Raw genomic sequence first — 22,696 nt, 5'->3', positions numbered from 1 at the left:
AGGTTCCTGAGAAGTCCCCTCATCCGTTCTGTAAAGGGTCGAGGAAGAACTTTAAACCGAACTTTCTTTATACTGAGATCGAATTTCATTTGTAGTTGCTAGACTAGTAAACGATACTTCCGGGCCTACTTCTTAAAATTGCCCCTTTTAGATAGTTTAAAACAAATATAAACTCGAAAAATCTCAATCGCCCTTTTACGGCATTTTATAACATTTTGAGGACAGCGCCATTACAAAACAGAGAGTCGTATCGATATCAAGTTTGTGACAACTTTTTCAATGTTATTCATAAATACGTCTGTTCAAAATTCAGTGTAAGGCAAGGTATTATTTCAGTCAAACACAGGACACCTGATACCTGATACCGGAGGCCTACCATGCGCTGCTTTAAGAGCCTTTTTAACGGACGATTGGTATTGTTTAGAGGTTCTTAAAGCTTAAAATGTTTTATAATAAAGTTGCCTTATAACGCGCGCTCTGATTGGCTGACAAAGTTTTTGCTTCGAAATTTTGATAAACTTGACCCAAAATAACGTTCTTTGTGACTCAGACAAACGCGTTGTAAACATAGATGCATGGAAGTCATTGTTAAGAAAAAGAACAACAGAAGTATTTAAAATGTACTAAAATAATAAGTTTAGCCGACAAAACGGTAATCAAAACAAACAAATTCTCACCCTAGCAAATGCTTCGATAAAAGACACCTTTGTTATGAAGGCAGATTGTATACTTTAGACGTAAAACAACGCCATGGAACTGGTAGAGTACTCAAGAAGTAGTGAGAAACACTCGACTACGTCCGTGTTTCGCTCTACACTTCTTTCATGCTCTATCCCTTCCTACGTGCTTTACAGGTTAATTAGTTACTAATTAGTTAAAGAAATATTTTTTGGAACCGATTTATTTTCGCAAATAAGGAAACCTCACACAGCTGGTCAGAATAATCAACTGCGCTTTAGTAGTAAAATAACTCAAAATGGCCGCCGTTTCGGTCGAAAGGTCTTTTTTCAGATATTTTGAAGCTACGTGTTATGAATCGATTGATCATTAATTGTCTGTCGGGATACTGCACGAGCTGTGATTGACCATTATTGGACTATACGTCCAGCGAAAATTTACGGGTCTTGGGTTGGTTTGCAAGCCAATGTTAAATCACCCCCTATTGAAGGTGCAAAGCAAAGCCACTGAATGTGTGAAAACGTCCTTACAAGCTCTTATAATGGATGCAGTGGAAATGGCGGGAATCGCCTGGAGAAATTCAAAGTAGCAACGGTTTATACTAAAATATTCAGTTTTGGGAAATTAACAGTTATTGAGTAAAAGCATGGTCATTTAGATGTCTGACTTTTGTAATTAATTAAATGATAAAAACAGTTTTTTGACGGATCGGTCTAAAGCAAACACAAAATATTTTCACATGGACAACGGTTACCTAAAAGGTGTTTTATTGTTTGAGAGTTAACTTTGATTCAGATAATTATGTTATTTCTATTTGCGTAGGGTAAAGCAGTTTTTCGCCGTTCATCTGGTTTGGCTGTCATGGTCTAAAACGAGATATACATGTAAGTATCTTGAAATTAAGTGAAAGCATACGCTCTTGCCGCGCGGCGTAAATTGATTTCAACCAAAACTGTTTCATTAAGACCATAAAGTCATAGGTCTTCAGGGACACCTGATACCTAAGGGTATATACCAGGTAAGCTTTTAGCTTTCATTGCTGAAGGGTCATAACTAACACGACGTGGCAATGATGGAATTTTTTCATTACAGTCATAAATACTGTGGATACGACATTGCGGTTCATTCTTAACATTGACCTGATCTTACTACGTTGAAAAAAAAGGTATGTACTAAACTGTTATGAGTGTTGTAGACTCTGGGATGAACTTTTTTGAGCAGTTTAAGAAATAAGTATATCTTCTTTCACTTGAAAAATAACAATAATTAGCGCATACTTGATAAACTTGAGAAATTCTAACTGACTGGGGTGTTGTTCGTTCGTCGGATCAAGTGAATCTATGGTCGGTAGGTGTGTGTAGATTGCGGACATGTCTCCACGTTCCAGGAATTTCCAATCTACTTTCTCTTATAAAAAGAACACAACACTGTCAGTGGGGTAGCATAGACTAGCTTACGAGTGAATTTTTTGAACGTTACTCTGCTTATCAGTTCACCAATCTTTTTTCTCTCCTGACCAAATTAAAACTTCATAAACTTTCTTTTTTATTCTTTCCGTGTTTCTCTTTTAGAAGATATTTAAGGTTTTGAAACAATGTCTCCAAGGATTGCTTTCGTCATTGTAAGTAAACATCTTCATTGTACCTAAATCTATATTGAAATTTCAGAACAAGTTAGACAAAAGGTAGATTCTGTCTAAGTGTTATTTGCGTATCTTTTTCTAAATTAATATTCTTGAGAACGCAGACTAATAAAATAAGACATGGTTCCTATTCGCAATTGCAAGGTTGCTTTTTTTTATTAAGCTTGTCAAACCTATCCCATAATTGGAAGCCTCCCCGCCCCGCAAAGTTTGAAAAGACGATTTTCACTAAGGGGCTGACACTTATAGTAGCTGTTCCTTCATTCCCTGCGGAAATTATGATATGTCGATTGCGCGTCCATCATTTTTGACGTTGCAATGATAACCATCAAATATCATGTAGGTCTGGCCAAGATCAACTTTTTGAGATAATTCTGTAGTTTTTTTTTTTCTTTTCTTTTTTTTTTTTTTTCAGTTTTGTTCATCAAATTGCAGAAATGCTGTTATTTCTTGAGTTTTTAAGAAAATGGTAAAATTCAAATGGCGGATCCAAGATGGCGGGTCAAATAACGTCAAGCTCAGAGCTATCTAATCAATGTAAATTTATTTCTCTCTGCGTTAACAGAACGAAAAACCAGAGGACGGATTCCATCCACTCTCCTCCCCTTGTACCACGAGGGTACAAAAACTTAGATTAATTGATTGACTGATTTATTGACTGATTGATTGATTGACTGATTGATTGACTGATAGATAGATGGATATATAGATAGATAGATTGACTGATTGATTGATTGATTGATTGATTGATTCACTGATTGACTAATTGGATGATTCTTTTTTTCTCTTCTACAGTCTTTGGCGGTTCTGACCGGTTTTATTGCTGTTATTCGTCCAGCTTCCAGCATAAGCTGCTACGTCAAAGATTGTACGTATTACCCAGATGATGAGCCTTACTGCCGAGATAGTGGACTGGTGGACTGTCTAGAGGAGGACGACGACAAGTGTGGGACTTTGTCCTTTACCCTTGGGTCCAACATCGAAGTTAAGGTGTGGAACTGTACCAGGTCCACCCATGATGATTGCAATGAACAAGTGACTTGCGATCACATGAGAAAACTGGCTGTGGACATTGACGATACGATTGAGTCATGTGCGGTGACCTGCTGTGAGGGTGACGAGTGTAATGACCCAGGTAAGATGGAGGAACACATGTATATCACAGTTCATGCTTGTTTTATACACTGTCCTGTATTTTTCCACTCCACCTACGGTTGCACAAAAAACTTGCACAGGACGAAAGCTGCTGGGGTCTACTGCATGTGTTACCCTTCAGGGGATAGGGGTCAGCTGAATTACCCCTAAATTTCAGTCGCTTTTTTTTTATGTAGGTCCCGATATTTTTCGACTGCACTATTGAGCAACAAAACACAAGAGGAAAGGTGCTAGGGCCTACGTTACCCTTTTCTCGACCACAGTTAAAGAAATAACTCAACCAGACATGAGCTGCAAGATACATACTTCTTTTGAGTGGAAAAAAAAAAAAAAAAAAAAAAAAAAAAGAGGAAAAAATAGTTAAACCTGGTTTTTCATTTTCGTACAATCACGAATCACTTTGATAGGTGCCATTTATTCAGTTATCCCTTGTAGTTTATATTTGAAAAGTATTTTTCCTAAAAATCACAATTTACACAATGTCTGAATACACTCACCACAGGTAAGAAGAAACACACCGTGAGGAAACTGGCCGGAAAGAAGAAAGATAAGGTGGTGAAAAACATTAGACAGACGTTTCATTGGCCACAATGAGTTTGGCAAGTAGATACGAAATGTTTTACAATTTTCTTACGAATAATTGCTCTGAACTGACAATTTCAGCTTAGTTTTTAGTTGGGTAGCTAGCTAAGATAAATTACAATTTAATGTGATAAGATATATAATACAGAAACTGATTTTAAGTCTCTTCTCTTCACATATCAATCCATGATCGGTGGGATCATGATGCATCACACGAACGGAAGAATCCGGACTCTGGGCAAGGATTTGTCGGTTCCTTTGATGCACCGTGATTCGAGTGATCTTGGGTTAATCTGCTAAGTAAAGAAATAGAAAATCTGTTTTTGGATTTAAGAGTCCAATCTTTGATTTTTTCCAAAGAAACGCACCCTGAGTCAAACCAAAGCTAAGTATGCATCATCCTGTGGAACTCAAAATCATACGCTATATATTTAGTGTAAAGTCATTTTAAGGCAAAACCAGTCAAAGAATCACAGTCAAAAATGCGCTCGTCAGGCGACAATTATGTACGTACTGCGTGTGACTCAGTACTATTCACTTGTCTACTCTTCTGGTTTGACTTGGACCACATTATTACAAAAAGTGACAAAAAATAAAAGATGAAAATAAAAGTGACTTGCCTTACAAGGAAAATCAAGAAATTATGCATGCGCCGTTCAACGACTACCTAGTTACTTTGGATTATTAATTAACGACAAGAAACTAAGACGGTTATATTTATTTATTGCCTTTTTTCCCTTTATTTTTCATGCCATTCAGATGCCAAAAAAGGACGGAAACAGAGGACTGAGAAACAAGAAACTTAAACATACTAGTTATTTAATGAGGCCGACAATGTAAAAATAAGTCTTTCCCAATTTTCCCTTTGTCTTTATTTCAAGGCCGGAATAAAATCTTATGAGTAATGTTTACATGAAAATTTACATGGGCTACAGCCGCTATCACATCTAAAGGTCTGCAACAGGAATGGCTTTGAAACAAAGGTATAGTGAATTCGGAAACGGAAAATTCAAGTCACTATAAATAGAGCCCAATCTGGGTTAAAATTAACTAAAAAAATGTGGTCTAGTGTCATTTAGTATTAAGTATTAAAATAAAAGAGTAATAAAATGCGTTATTTGTTTCTTTTCTTTTATTTTTCGTCTACTCGTTCGGTTTTCTTTCGTTAAATTTGCAGCGACTTCGTCCTCCTGCACCACACAAAGCTGGAGGTGAATTATTTAAAAGTTAGTTCGCTTAGTATTACCCAGAGAATAGAAAGAACAGCTCAGTTTGGGCAGATGAATCTTTGAAATAGTAACTAAGTTTGAACAAATCGTTACTCTCACTCAGTAAATCTATACAATGCTACTTTTCATGTACATGTCAGCCACAAATACAAATGATAATCATTAGAATGAGAGACCATGCCATAAAGTTGGTGCGAAAATATGAAAAAGCGAAAAAAAAAAATTGGGCGCTCTTCGAAATTATCTGCCAGGCATTTGGACGAACAGTCCTGTTTTTTTCTTTCTTTCCAGAAACCGAATTAACCGACTGTAGCTACCACGCTTTTACAGGTATAGACATTTCTTTGAGTTATAAAATGCATTTGGAAAAAGGGTTATCTTGGCCACTGGTCTTGTAAATTTGTCAAAGGTTGACAAAACTCCAAGTGCAATTTTAATTTTAGACGTTGAAAAATTGACAAGTACTTATTTATTTCAAGTTGCACAAGAAAAATCACGTGATTACTTGCTTTGACTGTTAATACACATTAAAATAAACTATTTGAAGTCTCTTACATAAACTAAATCTAAGCAAGAGAGCAGTATTTGTTAAACTTATATCCTATGTCGTTGTCTCGCGAACATTTCGTCAGTTATTAAATCAACAAATTGTGCAAACGCGACAGAGAGGTTAATTTACAGATGGGATCTCGTTTCTCGGCGTGTTTTATAATGATGCCCAAGGTCAATAAGCATTCTAGAATAGCTTCATCAGTTCCTGACAATAATAACAACTTAAAAAAGCGATGAATCTTTCAGTAAGGATATACAACAATGCGAAGGAGAAATCGGTTGAAAATATGATTTCTTCAGGGCATATAAGCTTAAGCTGTGGATTTTTAAACTGTCGAAGAAGCTATATATTTGAAAGTAAAGAATGATCATCGCAGTTAATTTTCTAATTTAAGCAATTGGAAAGACGAAGCCTGAAAAAATCAGGGCTTCAACGGGATGGTCATTCTTTACTTTCATCTACAACCGCAGCTCATATATGAATTATTTCATATAAACTTCACATCAAGCTATATATTTAACAAATAGATTACATGTTGCCGTGCGTCTGTTCAGTAATAGATCACAAATGACGTCAAAATGTGGTGAGAACAAAAAATGTGGCACGCGAGGCGATAGCCGAGTGTGTCACTGATGTTCTTACCACATTTTGACGTCTTCTGTGATCTATACTGAACAGAAGTATTGCAACATGGAATCTGTTTGTTCTATATAATAACGAAACAAACTACTACAGAGCTTTTTTTTATTTCAAAATCTTTCAACATAACTGGAAAGCCGGCCTTTACTTTGGCGAACACGAAAAAAAGCCATTTGACGTAATCTATTGTCAATAAAAAATGAAGCAATCTCGTTGGTTGTTATGCGTAGCAAAGAACTGTGATTGGTCCAGGAAAATCACGCCACTGTCAAACTTGACTCGAGCGTCGCTTCTCGTGGAATGAAAGCTTACAGCGAAAACAGAATTGAAATGCGAAAACTGCAAATCTTATTTGTATGGTACCCCCAAATGGACCAAAAAGTTTGTTCAAATATGGTGAAGAAAGATCAATTGTGTGCTATTGCACACAAGGAGAGAAATTAAATTTCTAAAGTTTTACTCAAAATGGTTGCTATGGAAACCAGCCACAACCTTTTGAGGTAGTGTTTTACAGTATTGACACCAACACTTCCTGCTCTTTTACAAAACAAGATTTGACTGTCAAATAAGCATATCGTGTAGGTTTCTGTTTTGTTCTGTGCAATGAACCTAAGTTTTGACAGTTAACTCTAATTTTCAATGCTTTTTACAGGCTTTATTTGGAAATAACCTTATTTTTTACCACACCCAGTGGACAAATCATCTCATGTCACGTGACAGACGCTAAAATGTTACGATTTTCTTTGCTTTATAACATCACGACACTTTTGGTCTTTGATGAGCCCAAGTTTCGGAAATTCTACTTAAAAACCTTGCAAAGTAGAAATGTTGGCGCGAAGTCAGTCGGTACAAAAGTAAACTTTTGAGAAAAATGCACTTTAAGTTTCTTACACGAAGTATTAAGCATTGAACGAGCCACAAATAGCGGGGGGGGGGGGGGGGGGCAGGTTGGATCTCGGGAGAAGGGGGGCAATGGTTGTTCTATTTTTTAAAAAGTTACCGCAGTTGTGGGAAATATTCCTTTTCATAAGGGAAATGAATTAGCCTGTGATGTCAAAGCTCATCACGACTAATCATACCAATCGAGTTGTTCATGTCTTTAAAGTTTTTTCTAAATAGTTTCGTTCACATTTGTTAAACCTAAACTATATTTTTGGTCACGTTCTTATAGCAAACAGTCGTTGCTATGGCCGTTGCTACGTGAAAAAACTTATACCACTGTATATTTTCCTTAAATTTCACACTCATCTCGAAGAAAACTCGGCAAGATCGTTTCAGCGTTTTTTTGACAAGTCCTCAAGGGTACTAAGTCTGGTATTTCCAAGAAATTCAATTTTTCATGAACATCGCCATATTTTAGGAAGGGGCTCCAAAGGGGAACGAACTACCTCATTGCAGGCGGCAACCTTGTCGTTGAAGGCACACGGCGAACGACGCGGGATGACATGACAGACACGTATCACCTTTATCGAAAAGCGATCGTGTAGAAAACGAACCAAAACTTCAATGGAATCAACTACAAGCGAGGGCTCCTCAGTAGAATGGTCATTGGTAAGACCAAAGCTTAGGGACAGTGCGGCCTCCATGACCAAACAAGCTAAGGGTCTGCCTAATGTGCGAGCCAGCGAATTGTGCGAGTCACAGTGCGAACCATGCGAGCCATGCGAGTTACGGTTTTAACGTGAAAAAATATTAAATAACGAAAAATAACGAATATTATTATCCAGCTGCAGCGAATACCGTCCAAATAATAGTACAGATATACAGTAGAAAACCTGTTGGCCGTACAGGTCGGCGCACGCACGCGCGCGCAAAAATGTCATACACACTCCCTTATTCATTGATTAATTTATTTAAATCTCTTTTTAGATGTTTTGGTGTGTAGTATCGCTTTATATTTTTACTTTATTTGCATTTTGACTCGCTTTACGGGCTCGGCAAAATACGACACAATTTGTAAAACTATACAGGGATACTACACACCAAAACATCTAAGAAGATATATTTAAACATCGCTGCATTTTAAAATAACGCTGTATTTTAATATATACATGATACGAGTTACACTAGCTACATGTAGCGACGGTGTTAATTTCGAGACGATTCTAAAACGTGAATATATTTAAGTGCGTGACCGTATTTATTTCGTGACATTTATTCATTTATTTATTTACTTATTTAGTTTCTTTTAATTACTTGAATATTATTGTTTGAAAGGGGTGCAAATTTCGAAGAAAACTACCGTCGAAGATGCGTGTTGGTAGTAAAACGATTTATTCCATTGGCATAATCAAGGTTCAGTTAACATCAATACTGTATAGATTCAGGAGCCATAATCGGGGACGGAGACCGTAAGCGCACGCCATTTCTAGTATTGGGGTTGTCCCCATGATATGGGACAATAATTCTATTTTTAGAACAAATTGCGCCATCGCCTGCAGCACACGCGCGTACATGCTGCGAGGATTTTTACGGATGTCACGCGGGGGAAATGGCGTCCGAAATTCCCGAAATTTTTCATGTTTATGGCCCACAACTCAACGCGTTTACGTCTGCTGGAATTTTGCTTAAGTATTTTCGTCGTAAACTGCTCCAGTTTGAGTGAAGTAAGACAGTGTCGAATTGAGGTACGTTCCGCTGTAAGCCTATATCTATCGCTGACCAAGTTGTGTTCCGACGGATGCTTCTTTTACATGAGCTGTACATTACTCCACTTTAAATTTTACATATGTTGAAGATTAACAGCTTTTCCATTACACAGCAAAAAACTAGCTGGATATATTTAGATATGGCAGAGCTTCAGGACTTCATAGTTTCCTAGCTCCTCTTGCCACACGCTTGCGAGGAATTTGTCAGTCTATCGCGACCGAAAAGTAAAACAAAATAATTGCTAATTTGAGTTTCGCTTGAATTGTAAGCAACGCTTGATGTTTCATCAAGGCCCAATAACTTTACCTCCGTAGATACTGCTCAGTTTTATTCGTGTAAAAATCCAGTAAATTCTCTGTTGTCGATGAATGAGAGCGCCCGCCGATGCGCTTTTTGTGCAATCAAAAAGCATTACAAATTGGACTTCCGCACTTTCGTGTGAGAACGTACATCGAACTTATACAATATCTCTATAGTTTTTAAATATGTTTAAGATTGATAAATGTTTGAGAACATATTAAAAGCTAAGCTGAAAATATGTGAATAAAGCAGAAATAATCAGCAAAGTTACGATGACGCTTTCTTTAATCAACTTGGAATAACGATTTCGATTTTGTTGATCGAGCTATCAAAACTCCTTGTCTATTTTCATTTTCGCAGTGTAAGACTTCACTATGTTTATGTTGAAGAAACACACATGATGTTAGTGGCCTTTTTTGCGTTCGTGAAATTTGTTACAGCATCTAAGCACAAAAGATAACGAAAGAAATCTTTGTCAAGATTTGTTGACAATTGAAAACACCGACTCAGACTTGAAAGTGCACGAGCTGCACAATGCAAATAAGCTAATTGTACGCGTCAGACTTTCCTTTCAAAAACTTTTCCAAACTCACCAAACAAGCAGATAAAATAACAGTTCATCAAAAATATATTTTGGTTATGTATTAAGCATTGTTTGGGAAACTCACAAATTAACTCGATACCAGAGTAGAGAGTTTTCTTGTTATCATTTTAAGTCACAAACGTAAAAACATACGCGTAAGCTTAAGAAATGGTAAGCGTGCAGTGTGCAACTATCGAGTTATGGATGCATGCGGAAGGTTGCTAAGCAAGAAAGAAGCGTAAGTGTCGCATGAGGCGATAGCCGACTGCGACTCTAGCTTCCTGAGTGTTTAGCAAACCTCCCAAGTGCATCCACAACTCGATAGTTCCACACTGTGCGTTTACTGCGCGTTTACTTTTATAACATCGAGACATTTGAGATAGTACATATTGAAACTCGTCCAGCTTACATGAAGTCAAAAGCACGATAAACCGCGAGAAAAATGTCCATTGAAAAATCTGACAAAGCGACAAATCAAATTTTTCCTAGGATCACGGCGAGCTAATAGTTTCTCGGGCAAACAAACAATTTCAAACTGCCCTGTTAGCCTAAATAGAGTGTGCACGTGACGTCATCAAGTTCTCAAATCCAAAACTAAAGAGCCTCTAAAGGTTTTATCCTCGTCAGGCATAAGAGGTACTAGAGTCAGTTATATCTGTTTACAGCTTTCCAGCTCAATAGCGTCCTTCGTTTGGAAACCAGCGCATTTTGAATTTCGGAGTTATGGCGGTGTGTAACATCAAGCTAAGATCACGTTTGTCGAAAAACATACACTTATGTCGTGATTTTTAGCCATTTTAGGAGTTAAAGTATTAGGAACAGTGCTTTTGTAAGTGTTTTTTGGTTCGGTTCAGATAATCAGTTATCTAGATAGCTAAAGTAAGTTCCAGATGTTTACACTATTTTCCGGCCGCCATATTGGAGGACTGAGGGGTTCCTCCAACATGGCGGCTCCATACTAGGCTCTATAATTTTACGCGGAACATTTCGACAAATATCTTAACTTTGGGACAACGCACACACCTTAAACTTGGAGAACTGTCTTCTTTATTCGCCGTCTATAATATCACAATTTCTTGACTTTATCCACTAAATGGTTTTTGATTTTATTTTTTATTGCGTGACAATGCACACACTCTATATCCAGCTGACAACAAACGAAAACTGCAATCGGTAAAAGCTTTCTCAACAATTGGTTAGGGTTAAATTTGGATCAGTTTTTCCGAGGAATTGAAAGCTAACCGCACGTGGTTGAAGCTTTTGGTAGCTGATCTCTCTTTGTCCTTCACGGCCTCTTCTGCAAAAGAAAAGAACAATATGGAACCAGACATTTCTTATAAGAGAGAGCGGAAAAGAAAGTGAACAAACGCCCTTGGCTTTGAGCTGTTTCAGATGCTTTTATTCAATAGCAGGTTTGTGGGTTACGTTTTGAAAATTTGATGAGTTGCGCCTCTAAGGCTGAACCTGAACACATAAATGGCTTTGAACAATGATCTCTGTCACTTTCGTTATTTGGTAAAATAAGCTTAAACGAACTCTGAGAAGACTAAGGCCCAAAGGAAAATGTCAGAAATGTAATTTTTTTTTTCTTTTTTTTTTGTGCACGATGCAGTCTTTCCCTCGAGCGGCTGTTTCTTCAACAGTTCAATTCACGATCGAGCGACGAGCTTTAGGGCAAAACTAAGACCCAGCAACTGAAATAATTCATCAGAGGCTGCCAATATTTGATAAAACTTCCATTATTAAAGCTCAGGAAAAAAAAAAAAAAGAAAAAAAAACTATTACCTTTATAACGTTTTGTGAACAGAAGGATTTCGTATGTAAGATTTCACAAACAAAGATTTATTAAAGCTCTCATGATCATGTTCAAGTTTGGTTCGCCGAAAGCATTTAAATGGCTTTCGATGCCAGAAAAGTTTACAATAATCATGAAAGCTTGTGCCAAATTTTATCGTCGTCAAATCGCTAAAAAATTCCCTCTAAACTTCACGCAATGCATTACTACCATCGAAAGGTTGATACAGACCAGGTTGTTGTTGTTGTTGTTGTTGTTGTTTTTTTTTGCCCTTTCAGTGGTCCGTGTCCGAGTGCCGAGTGTCTTTGTTCAACCAGCTGAATCAACTCCTGCTCGCTTAAATTCGGAAATCTCTCAGATGGGGGCCCGGTAAAAAACTTAAGCTCGAAATTAGGTAGCTCACAGGAACAATCGGAAGAATTGTTAGTTTATTCCATATCTTAGGAGTTAAAAAATAGGAATTATTTTTTACAAAGTGTCAACATCGATAAAAATAGTTACCGAGAAAAAGCACAAACAAACAAACTGATGTCAGCGTGCAACCCACGGGCAGGTAGATCTAAAACGTAGCAGGTAGATCTAAAACCGTCAGAAATACATACGACAGCATTCAAATGAACTTTACTTTCAATTCAAGCGTCAAAATTTGAAATTGTTCGTTAAACTTACCATTCCTACATCCCCATGCGACCATTTCTTCCAACAATTGAAACATTACAACTAGTGTTCGAATTCTCCTCGTCGATTCCACCGTAAGAAATAACCTGTGCCACCTAAGCTTCGACTCGAATGTGAAGTACGAATCAAGTAACATAACTGCTTCATCTTCGAGGAAATATCACGGTGGCATTTTGATTTTCTGATCGATAAGGACGGTAATCAGGAAGTGATCGCCATGTTTACCTCATAAACTCACCGCTGACCGCTGACCAGCCGCTGAGTGAAAGCAGTACGGCGTGGGGTGGGGTGAGTGGCGGGCTCATCGTCATAAGATATTCGAATACATGCTAAAAAAGCTTTAGGACTCTCAGTCTAAACAGTGAAGGCATGCTTCGTCGTACAGACAACTTTTATTTTATTCTCATAACTTTTTCCATTAAATTAGAGCTGGTATCAATTAATAGAGTTATTTAAATATTTTTAACCTGGGTACCCATATGACTTTTTTGCTTGTCATCAGTGGTATAAAATAAGAGTCTTTTCCTCCAGAACCCTTTATTTACACCCCATTGCACGGAATGAACACTATACTTAAAACGTTTGTTCTAAATCATTTTTTGCTGTTGCCAAGAATGTATGCATAATTATTGCTTTATACAAAGCTGACTCTAAAATATGATTTTCCTTAGCAGTCAGACCAATGTCATTTGCCTATGGTGTTAATAAAACTAGTATTGTACAATTCTTAGCGTTCTCCACCTATAAGCCCGACATACAATTGTCAAATGACCTATGTTACGTTAGTTTCAACTCATTCCTTGATTCGATCTGACCTTTTATCACTAAACCCTATTCTTTTCATTTGCAATTTTCCTGTACATTTTTTTCATACGACAACGACAAAGAGTTTTATGAGTAAATATACAAATACATGCAAAAGGCCGGCTAAGTAAGCTCCTCCCCTTGCTGCTAATTTTTTGGTTGCTTTCGCCCCATGCCTCTGCATGACTGCCTGTTGGCTAAAAGGAAAGTTGAAAGACTGCTATGCAGGACACCTTTTCTTTTTCATTTTCAGTTACCCTCTACAATTTTTTATAAGTATGTAAAGATATGAAAAAACACAAAGGTTTTTTCAAGTAAACTGTTTTTTGTGTACCAAACTAAATACATACATATACTTTGTTCTGGCAAAATGGTGGCTAAGAGCGACTGAATATCTACCTACTCGGAAATAAAATGATGCTGTTTAGTTTCCCTTTAAAACACTACGTAAGAATGACGCGTGTCCGTTCAAATTGTGGCAAAACCACGCCAGAAAGTCAAAGCAAAGCAAAAAAAAGTGTAATTTTCATAACCAACTTACAATCTCTCCATTACAGACAGCAACAAGGGCCATTGCGTCACTGCTTGATGGTGTGTCCTTTTTACTGAGCACTGGCATTCATCAATCATTTCCTTTATTTTTGACATTAGAACAACTTTGGAATTTCTAGATTTAAATGGGAGCTCGAAAAAAGTACAGATTTCCTTAAGCATGGAAACAGTAAAATAGTTCAATTTTTTCTTCTTGACGTAGTCACACAAGTCATAAAAGTCACAGACAATCGGATGCGTTAAGCCAATTTCTGTTACTACTGATTCGACGGTGGTCATGTGACTCACTTCTTTCTCGTCAATTGATTCCTCATCAGATTTATCGTCACCGCAGTGCTCGGAGATGGACCTGCCCGTCTCCTTCTTGAGGAGGACAAACGGGAGAAAATCCTTGTATTTGGGCTTTGGTTAGCCACTCCCCGGGAAAACAGGTGCTCCCCGTTTTCCCCCTTCGTTTTCCTCATATCTTGCGAGACTTGTCGCGGATCCTCTCTCCTTCCAGATTGTTCACCAATTTCAAACTTGGAGGTCAGATACTGCCTTACTTTCTCTGAGAAGCGAACAGCGCCACCTTTTGGCTTATTAAATGCCCATCCTTCGCTTAAATTCGATTGGAAAGGCTCGCTACCCTGTCTCTCGATAACATTGATACTGTCGTCTTCTGAAAGGGTCAGGGATGAGATTTTTTCAACCCAGCCTTGTTTGAGTTTGTCGTACACACTCTCTGTATGTTGTCCAACAGATTTGTGCAGTTCCATTTCTTCGACAGATTTGAATGTCCTAGCACATGCTGGTTCTGGGCATTCCAACACTAGCTCCAATTCACAGCTGTTTTCCGCATCATCACTGCCATGCGCGCTTCCATGCGTTACTCTCGGAGTGAAGCCAAAATTCTCCTGTTCTGTTGTGAGATCGGTGGCGCCTTGATGCTTAATGTAAATTTCATCCCACAGACTGAGTATGCCAGGGCCAACTTGGAATGCCTTCCACACTCTGAGCCCGTCTTGTTGATACGAAAAGTCGTGCATGGCACTGAATTGCTGGAGTTTCTTGATATCTAAATCTTTCTTGGCTTCATTTACGCGGCATACAGCTCCGGTAAATCTTTGAACTGGCCTTTCCTTGGGCGCCGTGTGCATATCACTGGTGGTGAGAACGTCATGGCTCTCGTTACAGTATCTCCTAATGGCACCTTTCATACGTTCTTACCATACGTTCTTACCATACGTCTTTTCCAGACTGTGGCTCAGGAAAGTCGTATCTCTGAAGTGACACACCTACACGCTCTCCAACATCACGGGCGGCAACAATAAGCTGGCTGTTGTGGTAACAGCCGGCTTCATCTGATTTGAGGTAAGCCCTCTTTACCTTTGGATTTGAGTAGCGAACGGTGATTAGGAGACTCTCCAAGATGGACAGCACAGAGAACCAATCCTGTGAACAGCTGTTGAATAGATGGTTGTAGAACATAACGAAAAAATTCCCCTCTCCATCACTCGTGATAGCACAGTTAACGTGCTAGTTCATTCCCCTCTTAGCATACCAATCACACTGTTTTTCACGAAATCGCCGCTGTAAGAACTTCATTGCCCAATCCATCACTATAAACACTGAATCTTCTGTCAGGTTTTGTATGAAGTTTTGCTTTGCGATCTCTTGGTTTTCCCATCAGAGAATATAGCATTTCCATTCGTTGATGAAGTTGCATTGACGGACTTTCCAAAGTCATACAGAAGATTATCATGCTGTTCTTTGGAGTACATCGAAGAGCAAAGTTCATTGATTTTTCCCTCCACGGATTGAAGAACAGTCTTCAGTTCGATGTGAAGTATATCTGAAATAATTCATATTTGAACTGCGGTTGTAGATGAAAGTGAAGAACGACCATCGCATTAAATTTTCCAATTTAAGCAATTGGAAAGAAGAAGCCTGAAAAAATCAGGGCTTCAACTGGATTCGAACCCGTGACCTCCGCGATACCGGTGCGATGCTCTACCAACTGACCTATGAAGCCACATATTGGGAGCGAGGTCAATTAATTGAGTTCATATCTTCCCGTGAGGAGTGAAATGATGTGAAGTATATATGAAATAATTCATGTATAAATTATAAATTTGCCAGAACAAAGTATATGTATGTATTTAGTTTGGTACACAAAAAACAGTTTACTTGAAAAAACCTTTGTGTTTTTTTATATCTTTACATACTTATAAAAAATTGTAGAGGGTAACTGAAAATGAAAAAGAAAAGGTGTCATGCAGAGGCATGGGGCGAAAGCAACCAAAAAATTAGCAGCAAGGGGAGGAGCTTACTTAGCCGGCCTTTTGCATGTATTTGTACATTTACTCATAAAACTCTTTGTCGTTGTCGCATGAAAAAAATGTACAGGAAAATTGCAAATGAAAAGAATAGGGTTTAGTGATAAAAGGTCAGATCGAATCAAGGAATGAGTTGAAACTAACGTAACATAGTTCACTTGACAATTGTATGTCGGGCTTATAAGTGGAGAACGCTAAGAATTGTACAATACTAGTTTTATTAACACCATAGGCAAATGACATTGGTCTGACTGCTAAGGAAAATCATATTTTAGAGTCAGCTTTGTATAAAGCAATAATTATGCATACATTCTTGGCAACAGCAAAAAATGATTTAGAACAAACGTTTTAAGTATAGTGTTCATTCCGTGCAATGGGGTGTAAATAAAGGGTTCTGGAGGAAAAGACTCTTATTTTATACCACTGATGACAAGCAAAAAAGTCATATGGGTACCCAGGTTAAAAATATTTAAATAACTCTATTAATTGATACCAGCTCTAATTTAATGGAAAAAGTTATGAGAATAAAATAAAAGTTGTCTGTACGACGAAGCATGCCTTCACTGTTTAGACTGAGAGTCCTAAAGCTTTTTTAGCATGTATTCGAATATCTTATGACGATGAGCCCGCCACTCACCCCACCCCACGCCGTACTGCTTTCACTCAGCGGCTGGTCAGCGGTCAGCGGTGAGTTTATGAGGTAAACATGGCGATCACTTCCTGATTACCGTCCTTATCGATCAGAAAATCAAAATGCCACCGTGATATTTCCTCGAAGATGAAGCAGTTATGTTACTTGATTCGTACTTCACATTCGAGTCGAAGCTTAGGTGGCACAGGTTATTTCTTACGGTGGAATCGACGAGGAGAATTCGAACACTAGTTGTAATGTTTCAATTGTTGGAAGAAATGGTCGCATGGGGATGTAGGAATGGTAAGTTTAACGAACAATTTCAAATTTTGACGCTTGAATTGAAAGCAAAGTTCATTTGAATGCTGTCGTATGTATTTCTGACGGTTTTAGATCTACCTGCTAGATTTATATTTGCTAAGCTTCATGTTGACAAGTCCCTCAAAATGGCGGCCAAACTTGGAGATCATGATTGCCGAAAATGAGGTAAGTTCACGGAGTTATAAAGTTTTAGTAAAGGTCGGGCCGCAAAGTTTTTTTCTGTAGTTACCTTTTCTATGGCACCTACCTCCTAGCTATGTTAGTTGGATCAGTTAAGAACGCCCCACTTTTTCAAAAATTTACTTTGAATTTGATCGGTTTTCGCGTGCGTGACTTAAACGAACCGATAAGGTGTCACTCAAGTCTTCCTGTTTGCTTGATTGAAACGTAATGTTCACGAAAGTCGCCTCGATGGATAAGATAGAGTTAATATACATGGCTGTGGTATTTGCTTTTTGCTGAGTCCCGTAGTTTTTTGTAAATTGTCCTCCAAAGTTGTCTCAATTTTAAGTCTTAAAAAGTGTCACAACAGGCCTTCGCTCGATTGAAATTGAATTTCCGTAAAACTCTGAAAAATAAAGAGATCCGATCAAACGGATTGTGGTTTTAGAATAGGTACATGCATGTCTTACAACACACAAGAAATGAGCTAAATCTGTGTCTCAAGCAAAATCGACCGGACCGCTCTCTTAACTAGCGCGAGCAGATCTTATTATTCATTCACAACGCAAAATTGAAGTCTTGTTTTCGACCCTGAAAAACTCACCTTTTCCATTAGCTCAGAGCATAAAACTACATAAAAGCACCCTGGATCTTATTCCCTGCCTTATTTTCTGCTACCACTATGAAAAATCCGCAAAAGAATCTCGCAACTCTCACCATTTGATCACGCAACGTGACAACTTCCACTCGGGAACCCAGGACATGTGCGAGGATTCGCGCGGATTTATGTCGTCAGGATGGCTCAATTTGATCTAAAAATAGAAAAATTGTCCTATATCATAGGTGCGCGCAGATCCCAAGACTTACGTTCTTCGTCCCTGATTATGACTCCTGTATCAATGGAAACCTAAAACAAGGGGTCATTTTTCTTAATAACTACCATTTCTAGTACAATACAGCTATAAGAAGAGTGCTATCGTGAGTGTTCCAAAGAAACGGTTGATCATCTTGTAAAAACGTCTGACAGGAATATAGCGTAGTTGGATGCTCCTATATCATGGGCTCCTACGTACTCCAGTATATTTAAAGGGACATTGTCATTGGGATTTTTGCTGTTTTGGGCTCAATTCTGCCAAACTTACCACTCTTGTGCATCCTAGCATACACAAAAAGCTCCTGGAGAATCAGCAAGATGAATTGAAACGAAATTTTAGCGGGGAGAGAAAACCATGATATTTTTAGACGTTTCCTTTTCTCAATGCATGGCTTGAAAATTTCAAATAATTTGCAATTTTTTCAAAATTTTAATCCATTTTCATTTTTGTCATCTGTGGCAGTAAACAAGAGTTTATAGTTTCAATGTAGTACTATAGTGTTTGGGAACAAAACTGGACCGTTATTTTTGGGTTTTCCTTGATGCACAGACAGTGTTAAGCTATTCAAAAGGAGAACGAAGGTGCGCCATTATATTTCTAATTCTGATATGAGAAGGGGATATCGTCGGTTTCCATCGATCTGCCCGGATCACATGGAGGAGTCTTCTTCTTTGACAACCCTGAGAGAATCTCGATCTCAAAATCGTTATTAATGTTCAGTCTTTAGTCAATACTTTAAGGAGAAATATTATTTATTGACTACTGCCAATTTCAAATATCTTACTAGTTGGAGATCAAGTACTCGCACGTTGGACAAACAACATGTATTATCTTGGCCATGTTAAATCGTTTCCATCCTCTACGGAGATTGAGATCCGGTTCACAGGCAAAAGTTTGATTACCCACCTCGTTGAAGACGGGACAGCGGTTATAGCTGATGGAGCCCCGGCTACGGTTTATGTCAGACAGTACGTGTTGGCCACGTGGAAAGGAGGCTGGAAGAGTAAGTACTTCAAGTGCGGTTTGATGACGGTGATAAGGCTTGGTACAAACTGCAAGATCTTCGAGTACTTCCTGTTCTCAATAGATTTCAAGGTAAGATTCCAAGACGATCCCTAAAAAACTCAGCCTGAAGTTATCGTTGTTCGTAAAAGGCATTTCCTATTATGTACCATAAAATAATTGATTGACAGGGTTTCAACATGATTCCGCAAGCAATTTTTTTTGTGGCAACAAAGCCAACTAAATTCACGTTTTCGGCAATTTTTGTTTTTATTCCCCAATAGAAATTGCTCTGTATTTACTGTACAAAAAGAAGGTGACCGCTACATTCAAATTAACAAAAAATGATAGGTCCCCGCACTCGTTTGCTTGAAAAACGATGATGTTTTTTTCTTTCAAGAAAAGCCGTATATAAAAGTCGCCATTTTGTTTATGTGCGCGGGATAATTACGCATAAGATTCTGTAAGGATGCGCAATGCATTCCTGAAGAGTCACCGTAATCGTATTGCGTAACCAGAAATGCGAGGCAATAAAACCACCGTCTCACTTTCTGGTAAAGAGCGTTTTCATGCTTTCACCTGTCATAGGTGATAACCGATATGGCTGCATTGGTGTCATATGAAAACGCTCTGAATGCGTATACTGCAAATCAAATTAATACGCTGTTAATCTCTTTAGTTTATGCCAGGATCGCATAATTTGTCGGGAATGATTAGTATCCTTGCAATTGAATGGAAAATAAAAATTTAGCTGCTTTTCCGCTTTTGAAGACGTATCATTATGTAAAGGTATCCAAAAAATAATACTCAGCGGCTTTTTCGCTTTAAAAAATACAAGAAAGAATCAAGCCTATGGTTCCAGTATACATTTTTGTTATTTAGGGTAATGGATATTGCTATAACACCCTAACAAAATGTTTATGTGTAATATTACAATGGCCTAGCATCCAAACCAGGTAAAAAGTAATTGAATTATCTAACTGTCATACTTTCTGTTACAACACAGTTGGCGCCCGTGTGTTTGCCTATTGGCCGGCCAGTGCTTATTACTACCGAGGCTTTGTTGTCAAGGCAACCGATTCACAGGTATACGTCCACTATGATGACGGGGATAACCGTTGGTTCGATAAGAATGATCCGAGGCCCGACGTTGTTCTGGACGAGATTCCTCAAAAACGGTACCTTTTGGGGCAATACGTTCTTGCTGCTATTAAAGTGGAAGATCGGTACGCCACTGGACAAATCTTTGAATTAGGAGATCGCGATGATCCCAAACCCTGGGCAAAACATTCGTATTACGTTAAAGTTACCGAAGCCAATGGCTACTGGGAGCAATTTTACCAGATCAGGTCGCTGCCGAAAAAGTGAAACTCCCAGTGGAAACAGGTAAGAATTTTTTTTTCTGTATTTTTCAAAGTTAGCCAAAGAAGGTTCTTTTATAAAGAATTTGTTTTTTTTCTCGAGGAGAATAAACTATTTTATGCATCTGGCTACACTAGTTAATGCTTCACTAGTTAGGGTCAATTACATACCATTTACATACGAGACTCTTAGTCAGATAAATACTTAAATCGATACATTGCTTCAATACACCTGCATATTAATTTTTAACAAAAGTGGACCAAACTGTTGGTTTCCAATAATTTAAATGGCTCTTCGGGCTCTTTAATTTTCGAAGTGCCTCTTTAAATACGTTTTTTCTTGAGTGAACTTTTCAGTTTGAGCTACTCGAAATTATAGGAGCTTAGGGCTTATCGGGACTCTAGAACATGACCTTAGTGCGCGATGCTCTAACCAACTGCGCCATGAAGCACAAATTGGGAACAAGGTCAATGATATAGGAAAATATGAACTCAAAATTTACCTTGCTCCCAGTGTATGGCTTCATAGCTCATATGTTCAGAGCTTCCCACCTGTCACTCGTTCAAATTCCGTTGAAGGCCTGATTTTTATGACTTCTTGATTTTCAGTTGCTCAAACTGTGGAAAATTTGTTCAATGTTCTACTGCATTCTTTGCCACACCGGTACCTGCCATTTTTTCGTTATAAAGTTTTTAATGTTTAGCTTTTATTAGCTTTATCCACACAATATTTTTTAGCAAGGCTTTAACATAAAGACGGTACAGATCTCTCCAACCCTTGTAGGATTGTCATTTAGTAACACAACGTTTAATAAAAATGTATTACAATTCCAAACTTCCGGTGGACGTAAGATCTCGTTTAGTTTTAGTCTCTTACCTCGCGGTTCTCATTGACCACTTCCAAATGAAGTTTTTTCTGGGTCAATGTAACAAACAAATCTTATTAATAAACATAACTGGGATAAGAAACCCAACTGGTAGGAGGCATACCTGTTGGCTACTTACAAGCGTAGCCGAGGGATTGAACTCGGCGCTACCAAGAACAAACACCAGCTGGTGGTCAGAACAGGGCTTGAACCCGAGACTTACAGATTTCAAGTCCAACTCTCTAACTACTTGGCCACTCTGCCTCCTGTATGACTCTCATAAATTAAAACAAAAGCAGTTACAATGATCAATCGAAAACGCAAAGAAGCTAACCTATAGCAAACCATTGCTAAGCGCGGGAAAAAGCGTGACCGGCATCCAAGCGCGAAAAATTGCGTGGGACCAAGTCGCAATTTGTTTTGGTTTTTGCATCCAATGGTCCAGTACGTCGCGTGTTTGTTTTTAAGCCAGCCACAGAACGAAATAAAGCAACATCAAAGTCATTTCAGGCTACCTTCTATTTAATTGTATGTGGAAGGTGCGGTGGCCTATTTTGATGGACTCCGGATCGAATGGCCCGAGTTCGAGTCTCGGCCAGGGCACTGTGTTGTGTTCATGAGGCAAGACACTTTACTCTCACCGTGCCTCTCTCCACTCAAGAGTTAGCCTCTTCCAGTAGTTCAGTTAGTTGGGGCGCAGCGCGAAAAACAGCGCTGTTTTTGGCGCTGCGCCCCAACTAAATGAACGACTGGAAGAGGCTACCCAGGAGTATAAATGGGTGCCGGCGAATTGTTGGGGAAACCTAACAAATTGCGTGGGATTGACCTGCGATTGACTAGTATCCCGTCCAGGGGGGAGCCGGTAGAAATGCTCCGAGCCGCTTCATGCTACAGAAACCGGGATAAACTCCGGCATCTATGAGCCAGTCGGTTCCAAGGCGTTACTTTTCTATACATGTGAAATCTGCTCTAAAGATAAATGTATGATTCAATTACACAGCTTAAGAGAGGTACGCAACTTCCAATTTCAAAAAGGATGCTATGATCGATACTCCTTGATAGTTCTTTATAATGCTATTGAGTGAAAGAATGCATGATTACAGTATGCAAAACAGCTGAGAGATCATATAAAAGATACCTTATTTTTGTCTCCTTATAGGAACAGCCGGGGGAGAGGCCGTGAAATCCAGAAAAGAATAATTCCTGGGGCAACAGTAATTAATTGATATTTGTAGTGGCTGCTCAGGCAGTAATGGTAACATGAAAATGCATCCAATAAACTAAATGCCTGGGCAATATTTTGTAGTCTCCATTTTTAATT

The 22,696-nt window shown here is 38.5% G+C and overlaps 1 protein-coding gene and 1 pseudogene across 1 annotated transcript; one reads left to right on the top strand and one right to left on the bottom strand.

Annotated features, from left to right (window-relative positions):
• The first annotated feature begins 1,818 nt into the window (after nt 1-1,818).
• Nucleotides 1,819-5,163, top strand: LOC145468026 (uncharacterized). The gene is made up of 5 exons (XM_081451694.1): nt 1,819-1,843; nt 2,250-2,299; nt 3,116-3,455; nt 3,978-4,074; nt 4,817-5,163. Exons 2-4 carry the CDS (start codon nt 2,273-2,275, stop codon nt 4,067-4,069), a joined length of 459 nt encoding a protein of 152 aa, XP_081307820.1. The 5' UTR covers nt 1,819-1,843; nt 2,250-2,272; the 3' UTR covers nt 4,070-4,074; nt 4,817-5,163.
• Nucleotides 5,164-13,824: 8,661 nt separating this feature from the next.
• Nucleotides 13,825-18,404, bottom strand: LOC145470297 (uncharacterized; annotated as a pseudogene).
• Nucleotides 18,405-22,696: the final 4,292 nt, after the last annotated feature.

This window comes from Orbicella franksi, chromosome 2 (assembly GCF_964199315.1).
Source record: "Orbicella franksi chromosome 2, jaOrbFran1.1, whole genome shotgun sequence".
Classification (NCBI taxonomy): Eukaryota; Metazoa; Cnidaria; class Anthozoa; order Scleractinia; family Merulinidae; genus Orbicella; species Orbicella franksi.
This window is presented reverse-complemented; position numbering and strand designations above follow the sequence as displayed.

What these genes read in the sequence shown, in the direction of transcription:
- LOC145468026 (XM_081451694.1), top strand. Translation starts at nt 2,273, where the DNA reads ATGTCTCCAAGGATTGCTTTCGTCATT. An exon ending in CAAGGATTGCTTTCGTCATT is followed by an intron (nt 2,300 to 3,115) that starts GTAAGTAAACAT and finishes TCTCTTCTACAG; the next exon opens with TCTTTGGCGGTTCTGACCGG. An exon ending in TGACGAGTGTAATGACCCAG is followed by an intron (nt 3,456 to 3,977) that starts GTAAGATGGAGG and finishes CACTCACCACAG; the next exon opens with GTAAGAAGAAACACACCGTG.